The sequence below is a fragment of the Mizuhopecten yessoensis genome, unplaced genomic scaffold (assembly GCF_002113885.1).
Source record: "Mizuhopecten yessoensis strain PY_sf001 unplaced genomic scaffold, ASM211388v2 scaffold4823, whole genome shotgun sequence".
NCBI classification, from domain to species: domain Eukaryota; kingdom Metazoa; phylum Mollusca; class Bivalvia; order Pectinida; family Pectinidae; genus Mizuhopecten; species Mizuhopecten yessoensis.
Window position 1 is genome coordinate 817,001 of NW_018405739.1, and position 12,393 is coordinate 829,393.

The 12,393-nt window shown below is 32.1% G+C and overlaps 1 protein-coding gene across 9 annotated transcripts in view; it reads right to left on the reverse strand.

The window, feature by feature from the left end:
• Positions 1-12,393, reverse strand: part of LOC110449826 (synaptotagmin-1-like) — a 95,412-nt gene continuing 83,019 nt past the window's right edge. For 8 of the 9 annotated variants that reach the window (XM_021496932.1, XM_021496933.1, XM_021496934.1 and 5 more), the window contains 2 exons: positions 6,947-7,080; positions 1-3,807 (listed from right to left, as the gene is read on the reverse strand). In XM_021496932.1, coding sequence (XP_021352607.1) covers positions 3,622-3,807; positions 6,947-7,080 — 320 coding nt within the window. In that variant the 3' untranslated portion in view covers positions 1-3,621. Of the gene's footprint in view, positions 3,808-5,991; positions 6,126-6,946; positions 7,081-12,393 lie in introns of all 9 variants that reach the window. The other variant, XM_021496942.1, reaches the window with a different exon arrangement.

The window sequence follows — 12,393 nt, forward strand, 5'->3', positions numbered from 1 at the left end:
TAACCAGACAGACAGACTTTATTTCACCAACAGTAGACTGCTCTATGTAACAGAATGGTGGATACAGCTTGGAAACACATAATTCCTATCATATCTACAGGTTTGTGCCCTCGTAGTTAAGGTGTGAGAGAGGGACAGAGGGACAGTTCAGTAACACACTTCCTATCAATTTTATATGTTTGTGATCTCATAACCAAGGTGTGTGAGAGAGAGAGGGACAGAGGGACAGTTCAGTAACACACTTCCTCTCAATTTTATATGTTTGTGATCTCATAACTAAGGTGTGTGAGAGAGAGAGGGACAGTTCAGTAACACACTTCCTATCAATTTTTATGTTTGTGATCTCATAATTAAGGTGTGTGAGAGAGATAGGGACAGAGGGACAGTTCAGTAACCCCAAATTCTTATCAGTTTCATAGGTTTGTGATCTCATAATTAAGGTGTGAGAGAGAGAGAGAGAGAGGGACAGAGGGACAGTTCAGTAACCCCAAATTCTTATCAGTTTCATAGGTTTGTGATCTCGTATGAAAGGTATGACAGAAGAGACACATGTAAGGTGTTCAATAGAGGGATTTGTCTTAGAGGTAAGACAAGAACTTATTAACCAAACCTTAGAACACTAATTTTAGAACCTTGATGATGAAAAAGAGCAAAACGCTAATACCCGATGATGAGAAAATTACCTATCAGGAATGTTAATTACATTTGATTTTACAATAAGGTGTCTAGTATGATCACTACTTTAAACCCAAGAGAAAAACCTTCAAAAACAGCTAATGTTTATATTTGAATTACAAATGTCTAATAAAAAATGAGACTAAAGATAACAATTAGAACTATAATTGTTTCAACTGAAACTCGAAACTTTGTTCATAAACAAAGAGATTCACTTTAAAATGCAGGCTCTGATGAAGGTGTATATTACTGTACATCAAATAAAACTAGAATAAAATATTATTTAATACAAGGAAATGGGCATGCTTATCATGTCCAGATGTAGGACAAAGCTTGTTAACCTAATATTAGCCTGAACTTCCATTAACTCACTATCTGGGAATACTAACAGTTCAGAACAGCAAGTTTTGTGAGTATGAAGAAATCATGTTTATGACCCAAACATAACTTTTTTCCTACAGAGATAAAATCAAATAATTACACATTTTAAGTAGCTTAAAACAAGTGCATCTGAGAATATATATCTTGGTCTTCCCTTTGATGTTGAATAGGTAGGCATTTTAACATGAGAATTTCTTTGTTTAATTATACAAAAAAAAATAAAAAAAATGAATGTATTTTAACAATTCTCACACTTCTTTGTTTGCATTATATCACAAACCTTACCGGGAATATGTCTCTTATCTAACAAAAAATCATACAAACAAAAACATCATAAAACATGAATATCATATAACAATAACTTCTTCCATCGGCTGTGAAAGATAACATTGGGAAAAGGGATTTTACTGGAATGATTCATAAACATGTCTTTTCATTCCCCGATTTTTAGTCACATCTTCAATTTTATTTAAATTTCCAGTTCTTTGTGATGATGGAGATACCTGTTCATTATTGAAATATTATTCCTATCATACTTTTGTGACACTATCAATTGATATAAAAGATTTGAATGAATCTGAAAGATACATTATAGATGCAAATAATACACTAACAGATTACAAGTATACATAAATACAGCTGTTCCATCACCATTGACTAATGACACACATAGGTATTCTCAATGAGATGTGTTCAAAAACTATATATATACAAATCTGACATATATTTCGCTTCACCTTTTTTCAAAAACTAGCCTCAAGACTGAGCAGACTTGAACTAATTCTGTAGAGCTGAGATTGATGGGAACGCCAGCTCAGTCTTACAAGTCTTGGAATTGGGGCTTTGTCATGTAAACAGCACAAAATCCTAGAGATTTATCACAGAGTTTTGGTCTGTCCTAGTTTTGTTTAAGTACAGGAAGCCTAAGGACACAGATACGACAGGGTGAGGGCAACTATATACATGCTACACACACAGGTCAAAGTTCAAATCACCGAATTGTCTCATCAATTCAACCTCAATTTAAACTTAAAATTTATTTACAACTTGAGAATTTTTGTCTTATTTCAAAAAGTCTGTCTGACACACACTAACGTTTTCAATCATCATTTAGATCTTTAGGTAATAAATTCAGTCGAAACTGACATTTAATGCTAAAGAATGTTTTAAAAAACTTAAAAGAACTTTAAGAAACTTAATTAAAATTGTAATTCTATGATCTTATTGTGACTGATGAATCCCAATTTTTTTTTGAAAACATCCAAAATTTCTATATTATGACACCTAATTGAAGATAATTCAACACCTTTTTAAGAACAATGAAATTCCTTTAAACTCAGAAATTGTCTTTTTTCCCCCACACATATCAAGGTAGATAACTCAAGAGGCAAGAACCTTGACCTATATACTGGTGAGATTTCGTTGGAACCTTACATAATGTTGTGACCAGGAGTGGTGACTAGTGAGAAGGGAGGATGTATACCCTTTGAGATGGTCTTCTTTCTACAAGCTGAGTGATGCTACCGTTGTTAACTATATGGACTTTGATCAACAGCTGTAAAATTGGTCTAAAATGATGCATATTTGTTCTTCAATGATAAAGGGTATTTACATCATATGATTTTAATTCAATATTGATTGATAAACTAATTAATTTCCCCCAAAATTAACCTTCCTTCTACTTAATGATACTTTACAGATGATTAAAATCTAAAACAGTTTCCTAATATTTCAGCATGTTTACAATAAAATGGAATGTCATCATTTGATTAATGTAATCCAGGTTTAATATACCTACTGAAACAAAATGATTTCAGCAAAGTCTAAAGTAGGCTTAACCATATCCGCTCGGCCAAAAATTTATTTCCTTTGGTAAAAATATAATTTAAAATAAATTTGAATATTACATTTGATAAACGTAAAGCATATTTGGTAAAATGTAAAAAAAAAGGTGCCTTGTCAAACATATCTGACATGGTGGATTTCCATTATATTAATACTATATTTATATAAATTGGATAACTCAGGTAAAATATAAAGAGAATTGGCTATGCATTGTTATATCAACACAGTCAATACACCGATTCTAAAAGATTGCATTGACATATTTGTTCAGCTACATTATGATAAAACTACTACACAAACACCCCCTTTTTTGTCTGTTGATTTAACCTTGGGATCTAAAATTGAAGGCTACAAGGCTTGGATATTTGGTATCCATAGATGATGAAACTATACATGAAGTACTAAAACCTTGAAAGCTGAAGTGTCCAATATGCTTTCCTTTATTAAAGTAACCTTCTATGTACTACAACAGAAAAAAAGATATATAAATTACCCCAAAACAGGATAACAAGTAATGTATGTAATATAATAGCAAGTTAATTGCTAAATATAATATTTCATTCATCCTTGCCATATTGATGACTATGACATATAACAATATATGCTCATTTCAACAGTTTTTATAATATGTCTGATGACATTGCACATCATGGCCTCTAGGTCAAGTACTTGTAACCCTGTACAGGTCGACCCTGCAGTGGTTGACCTTTGCCACATCTCTTAGCTTTTCTCTGGGACTTCCTGGAGAGTGTGCCACTGTGCGATTGGACGCCTGGGATTGGCAAGCATGTCACTCCAGTGACGAAGTTCCGTTCCGCTTGAGTTGCATCCTAGCAATGCACGGCCGATTGGCTCTGAGGTCCCGATGCGGTCATAATCCACGACAGTGACGTAGAGAGACACTTTCTGTTTTAGTATGAAAATACATTTATTATTTTTTATACTTATCACAGAAATTGATGTGCATATCATAAACAAATACAACGATTAAACAATTAAAATTGATCACAGATAAATTATCAATGTTTATCACTTATTTTTGGTATTTGAAATTCAAGTTAAAAGTAGTCAATACACATTCAAAGCACACAACATTTAGATGCAGATAAAAAATTCAGTTTATTCCACATAAAATAAGCATTTCATTTTTATATCTTCAGTTGAAATACTGTAAGCATGTTTTTGTTTTTGTTTTCTGGGTTATTCTTTTTTTATTTTGCTTATCCATACTGTGGTACTCATTAAATAGATAGATATATATTAAAACGGATTTTCTCTTTTTTAAACTCCAGATATGAAAAAGGAAGACAAGAAGCATAAAAATTATGAATCATTGAAGAAAACACTGAAACAAAAGGTTGTGTTAGTTAGACTATATGTAAACTACATTCAAGAGTATACATATTTTAACAACATAAATCACATTCCATTATACAAAATGTTAGTATATAATAATTTGCCGTCTCTACTTTTTCTGGCAAGACTCAAAGACACTGCATACATTGGTGGTGATGAAAGTAACACACACAGGTCGGAGATTTTGGTGCACTACTTGTCAGTACAACATTGTATACGGGAGTGGATCTGTCTGCATTGAGAGTTGAAGTCCCTTGTCAAGGGTCAGAATTATGTTACCTTCAAGAAGTAAACTAATAGTTCTAGCCAGGGTTGTGTCCCCTGTCATGAGTCAGAACTTTGTCCTTCGTCAGGAGTCAAGGACAATATCCATGACCAAATGTCATTGTCAATGTCCCTGCTTGAGGCCATAGGGTTGTTTACCCTGACTGGAGCTAGAGTAGTGTCCCTTGGAAGGAGCCTGCTAGGAATCACAGGTGTAAAATGTGAGGATCAACACCATGACAGGAATCTCACATGACCTCTAGTCTACAGTGATCTACATGTGAGCATTAATATACATAAATACATATGGGTATATAGGTATGTGTATACAACTACCAGCTCTATAGACATTCTCAGAAATAATAAAGTCTTATAACATTTGCATAAAATTTCCCAAAAATTAATACAGAGCTTGAATTCAAAATAAAATGAAACCAAACTCTCTACATCAAACTTTTTTCTTCTAAGACTATCAGTTATTATATATATTTATTGTCTACCTTAGCAAGACATTTGTGGTCCTCTGTTTACAACACAGTGATACACCATCAGGCCATGCTAGCACACCATACATACAGCCATTCAGGTAGCACAGCACAATAGCAAACCAGGTCTCTACTTATAACATAGAATGACTTAGACAGGTGTTTTCTGCTGCTGATTGCTAGGTTATTGTCTACTACAAACTCATATTTAGATACAAATTTTGTTAATATCCTTTTCTGTCACAGATTGCTGGATCTGTTCAACTAAATGAAAATCAGATAGAACAGTGTTTTTTATATATAGATATTTTTATTGTTATTGATCTAAACGTATTGAAATCAAATGCAGCATAAAACAACTGAATTATTTTACATTTCTGAACTTTTTTATTGTAGATATTAGCTTAAACTGTGAAAAATGTCCAAGTTATTTTTATTCAGTTTTAGATTTTTTCTGAAATATTTTAACTGATGCTACATAAACTTTCCTTTGTTTTCTCTGAATATTTTGGATTATTAGAAGATCAAAAACTTTATTTGAAAGATTTAAAAGTGATGGATAGAGAAAATGAGTTAAAACAATGTTCATGATTCAGATATAAGTATATGCATATGGTTTGCTATAGATAGTATGTTAATCTATTAAAACTGAAGGATTGTGTCATTGCTGTCAACATAACACAGCTAGCTATGGTGAATGTCTCACAAAGCATGCATAGCCAACATTTCTTGAAAAAAAAAAATCTCTCGTATTTAACTTTTGATTTAATCTCAAAGTTTTCACACATTAGCATGAATGGAAAGTTAAAATGTTTTGTTTTGATCAAGAAACATTGTTGGGTTAAACACATGCAACGCATTGGGAACAAGCAGGATGTTAGTTCATAGAACACTACTTGTCACAGCACAAACTTCTACACTAGACGCTACTGTGCAGCAGTACATCACAAGATTGTTTCACACAGCTACTACAGACCAACAATACCTGAATTTGTTCAAAAGGAACTTCAAATGTGAATGACTCGTTATAGTATGGATTCAAAGTACACTTCTTAATTGTCGTCTTCTTCTTCTTAACTCGCTTGCCATTTAACATCAAAGATATCTTAACATAAGGATCTGTCAGACGAAATGAAAATGGAAAAAAAAAGAAAAAATTTCAGAAACATCAACAACCCACGTAAGAAATGTAAGAAAACTGTAAAAAAAAAATGATAGAAACAAATCATGCATGAGTACCTCAATGCCATGTCCAGTTTTTGACCTTATTTGGGGCAAGGGGGTTTGAGGACCATTTTTTCAATGGTCAAGGGGAACAGAGACAGTCAGTCTTTGTTATATAACAAGAAAAGCAATCTCAGAAGAGAAATGAGGACAATATATGTAATAAGCTTAGAATTTAAGAGTCACATTCTCTGTCTACAAAACAAATTGAGAAGAGAAAATAAAAATGCCAAAACTTGTAATGATGGTTGATGAAGATGAAGTGAATGAAAATTTATCCAAGATGGATTTTTGTTTTGAAAACTGTGGAAAAAATATAATAAGCACATCAATGCTTGGATTAAAAAGCTAGATTATAAAATTGCTAAAAAGCAGCATGTGGTATGAAGCTACATCTGCTATGTAACCATAGATACATGTGGGTATAGATAAAGCTGCCACGTTACCATAGATACATGTGTGTATAGATAAAGCCACTGCTGCTAGGTTACCACAGGTAAATACGATAGAGCTGTTCGTGCACATCTGCTCTACATGCAAAACATGGATGCTCCTTTTCAAAAATGGACAATGAAAAGCTAAGATTATCCCTAAATAAAAAAAGATCTGGAAAGGTCAAAGACAGCTGGACATGGCATCATATCACCAATAGTATAAAAACGCCTTGTAACCATGGCAATGCAATAATAATAATAAACAGGTGAGTGACCAAATACCTGTATTTGCTCAAAGGGGACTTCAAATGTGAATGACTCATTGAAGTACGGGTTCAGTGTACGTTTCTTAATAGTAGTTTTCTTTTTCTTCAGGCGTTTGTTGCCCTGATAGAGAGCTATTTTCACATACGGATCTGGTAATAAAACAAAGGGTGAGTACATAGTATCTTTGTAAAAACAAAACAAAATCATTGTCTGCTCTAGCAGATCAGCTCCTGTGAAATGTTTTTTTCCAAAGCAGGTATTTGTGAGTTTCTTTTACTATGTGCTCCGACAGACATGTACAAGCTACCACTATGTTACCATATCAGCCTGTACTGAACTACCAAGGCATATGGCAGTTGTCTCCCCTTAAATAATAACTTTGCTTGAGAAGTATTCTTCTTTTCAGCAGTTTTGCATAAATATTACAGTTTAATGGGGTCATAATATCTGAAAACAATATTGTTTTCATTTATATATGAAAAAGTTAGTAGTTTTAAAAGATCTCTATGAAGTTATTTTTATTTTTTTAAATTTCTAGTTCAAATTTCTGTTTTTAATCAAAATAAGAAGTAAGTTAACTTTTTAATTCTTTTTAAGATCAAATTAACTTTTTAATTCCTTTTATGATCAAATTAGCTTTTTAATTCCTTTTATGATCAAAATATGTTAGAAATAATTACTTTGCATCATTAAACATCAATGTTTTTTTGGAAAGACTAAAATCAAAACTGTTACTCCTACCAGGTTCTGATATGGGATGCATCAATAAAATGTGTCTGGTGGTCATTTTAACATAATAACTGATGGGTAAAACCCACATAACATTGTAACAAGATCAAAGTTAGGTGAACAACAAATCTTGTTGTATGAGAAAAAACAAAAAAATCTTTACACATTCCTCCTAGAACACAAAATCTGCAGCATTGCCTTTTGTAGCACTATATAAGTATAGGAAATTATTGAGACAAAGATTGTAGCACTATATAAATATAGGAAATTATTGAGACAAAGAAATATCAACACCTTTACTATAGGTGCTCTGTATGGCAGTACAACCTGTTCACTGAGGTTAATTGTCTAAATTATAGCATGGACCTATTCCTAAATTACATTTTAACTCTACTTATAGTTTCATACATTAACTGCTATTTTTATCACATACAAATACAAAATTTGCCAATAAACAGCTTTTTTTTATATATATTTTACATTTGAAATATTTGATGGGTTACAGCATAATTAGGATTATCTAAAAGTTTAACAACAAGGAAACCATCAGAACCATAGCACCCCTTCCTGATTTACTAACATTTTAGTGTGCTTTGAGCCTGATTTACTAACATTTTAGGGTGCTTTGAGCCTGATTTACTAACAATTTAGTGTGCTTTGAGCCTGATTTACTAACATTTTAGTGTGCTTTGAGTAGCTAATTAATGTTTTATCTTTTCATGCCTTACAAACTTTTATTTTTTCCCTTACTTTTATAGATCTATTTCTTTTTAACTGAAGGAAAGCAATATTTTGGTAAACAAAAATACACATTTTCATGTCAATAATGTTTGATTTAAAATAAAGCACATTACAAGATTGACAGACAGGTACATGTCAAGATTTACCAAACAGCATTACAGTTCAGCGGCTGAAGTGGAGAAAACAGTCTCATGAAATTTATAGTAAACTAAATTCTTATCTTCTTTTAATCTCTAAACTATAAACCTATTAAGCTATATAGAAGATGTGTTTAATTATAATAAGAGTCTAATCATCAGCTATACAGAAGATGTGTTTAATTATAATAAGAGTCTAATCATCAGCTATATAGAAGATGTGTTTATTTATAATAAGAGTCTAATCATCAGCTATATAGAAGATGTGTTTAATTATAATGAGAGTCTAATCACCAGCTATATAGAAGATGTGTTTAATTATAATAAGAGTCTAATCATCAGCTATACAGAAGATGTGTTTAATTATAATAAGAGTCTACTCATCAGCTATATAGAAGATGTGTTTAATTATATTGGATCATCAGCTATATAGAAGATGTGTTTGTTTATAATGAGAGTCTAATCATCAGCTATACAAAAGATGTGTTTAATTATAATGAGAGTCTAATCATCAGCTATATAGAAGATGTGTTTATTTATAATGAGAGTCTAATAATCAGCTATATAGAAGATGTGTTTAATTATATTGAGGGTCTAATCATCAGCTATATAGAAGATGTGTTTGTTTATAATGAGTCTAATCATCAGCTATATAGAAGATGTGTTTGTTTATAATGAGTCTAATCATCAGCTATATAGAAGATGTGTTTATTTATAATAAGAGTCTAATCATCAGCTATATAGAAGATGTGTTTAATTATATTGGATCATCAGCTATATAGAAGATGTGTTTGTTTATAATGAGTCTAATCATCAGCTATATAGAAGATGTGTTTATTTATAATGAGAGTCTAATAATCAGCTATATAGAAGATGTGTTTAATTATATTGAGGGTCTAATCATCAGCTATATAGAAGATGTGTTTGTTTATAATGAGTCTAATCATCAGCTATATAGAAGATGTGTTTAATTATATTGAGGGTCTAATCATCAGCTATATAGAAGATGTGTTTGTTTATAATGAGTCTAATCATCAGCTATATAGAAGATGTGTTTAATTATATTGGATCATCAGCTATATAGAAGATGTGTTTGTTTATAATGAGTCTAATCATCAGCTATATAGAAGATGTGTTTGTTTATAATGAGTCTAATCATCAGCTATATAGAAGATGTGTTTAATTATAATGAGAGTACAATCATCAGCTATATAGAAGATGTGTTTAATTATATTGAGGGTCTAATCATCAGCTATATAGAAGATGTGTTTGTTTATAATGAGTCTAATCATCAGCTATATAGAAGATGTGTTTAATTGTAATGAGAGTCCAATCATCAGCTATATAGAAGATGTGTTTAATTATAATAAGAGTCCAATCATCAGCTATATAGAAGATGTGTTTATTTATAATGAGAGTCTAATCATCAGCTATATAGAAGATGTGTTTAATTATAATAGCTAGGAGTCAAGATGTGAGATTTAAACAGCTGTGAATAAAAAAAAATGGCATTTGGTTATAATTACTCCTGAATGAACAATGTCTATGTTATCCAGGAATGAGACCTGCAGGTTGGACTGCCAATCAGAGCCAAACAATTAATTCTACCTGATTGTCATGCAGAAAATTAATGCATGATGTAACAAAAAATTGCCATTAAGTTAACATAAATAGAAATTTGTATATAGACATGCATGCACCTAGTGAGAATTTCAGAAATTCTAATTCATTCAAAAATTTTATGTGACTAAAAATGATACCAAGGTAACACAACTGTTGCTATGGTGATACACTGTCCCTTACTTCAAACGTTCTACAATCACAACATCATTATTTCCCTGTATCATAAAACACTTGGAAATATTGATTTCCGGATTGATTCAATGGTGATCATCATTTCAGTAAGATAATGACATGGTACATGATAATTATATGGGTCAGCAGTGATGACAGAAAAACATGACAACAGCAGTAATGAAGATCAAAAGGACAAAGATAATCTTGTTATATTAACTCTTCATTGTTTTTCTCTATCAAAACCTCAGATATTGCCTTCAGCTTTAAGATAGTTATTAAAATTATATAAACAATTTTTCATGAGCAAACATATAGTTCATTTACTGTATTTGCATAATGAAAGTGATTGGTTAAACCTTATATTACGTTTCTAAATTTCCAATTATTTCAGTTAAATTTTTCCTTATTTTAAAAATTGTAAGAAATTTGGCTGTAATAACATCAAATGGAACTGTTTTGTTGGGAAGCACCAATAGTTAACATTGAATCGTTAAAAACATCAACGCACCTGACAGTCCACCGACATCCATCTTTTTGAGATTTTTGGCCTCCAGTATGACGACTGTCAACTTGCCAGCAGTGGGTACATATCGCAGGGAGAAACAAATGTCTCCTAACTTGTTCTCCTGTAAAACAGAAGTCAAACACAAATAATAACAGTAATAATAATTCGTGGTTCTTCTATTCTGCTTTATCACAACCTAGTTTGTAGGTCGTCTCAAAGTGGTTCACAAATTATCATCTGTGGTTATAGGGCCTTTGCACCCAGCCAATATCTTTCTCAACTCCCTGGGGAGCCGGCGCTCACCGCTAATATTCAACAATGCTATCACTGCTCAACCACATACTCATTCACAGCTAAGTAGATTGGAACAAGCGGAGTAAAGCATCACGTTCAAAGATACAACAAATACCTCAATCTTTGATACTGTTAATCAGTGAAAAGTAGACAAATAATTCAATAGGTGTGATAGTTATTTAGTCATTTTTCATTTATACAGTAAGGTAATACATGTTTTAAACAAATCAAGAACCACTTCAGTTCTAACAATCTTAAAACCAAACATCCAATACTGTGTGAATATGTATTTTCTAGTAAAATGTGACAATAACACTGCACGACACGAAGCTTGAAAGAGTGTCCAACAACTTGACTCGGACATTTCTTTTCAGTTTACTAATTCGATCATTCTAAATCTGAACAACCTGGCCCGTATGTATTTCCCAGTTATTAAATTTATACTTAATCTAACAACTTGACCAAAATAATTTCCTTCAGTTCTGTAATTCATACCAAACTTAACAACATGATTGAGCTATTTACTGTCTGCTTTGTAATTTATAATGATAAATAATTTCAACCTAATACAACATAGAAGCTCTCATGTCTTGCAACTAGTTTCAATATTATCTTTGAAAATATTAAGAAAATAATGTGCAGGAAAATGTTTGCTACCTTCTCAGCATCAGCGTCGGGGCTGGTTAGGTCCCGCCACTCCTCAATGGTCTGACATAAGTCCACTTTGTTCATCGGTACTTTCACCTGGCCAATCTGGTCGTGCTTGGAAAACCTATCAAAGTCGTAGATGGAGAAGACCAAAATCTTCTGGCCGATTTCAGCAAACGGGACATTCTGGAAGGTAAAATAAATTGTTATCACTTGATTGTCAAACCGTCTTAAACAATGGGTTATCTGAGTAGCTGTCTTAGACAGAAGTACACTGATGTTTGATTAGTTTAAGGTGACCTTTGCTTTATACTAGTTTACCTCTTTCTTCCATGTTATTTACCACGATTAAAATCATACTATCAAAACACTTGGTTTCAAAGTTCAATACATGATTTCACCAAAAAAAATATTCTGAAGAATCGTATTCCGTCTTTGCGTATTGCAGAGTTATCTTCTCTTGAGAGCAGGTATTGATTGTTACGTCATTTGTTTTTGAGAGTAACGTCATCAATTTTTGAGAAAACGACGTAATTTTCTCACACAAACCAATGACGAAACAATCAATATCTGCTCTCAAGAGAAGATAACTCTGCAATATGCAAAGACAG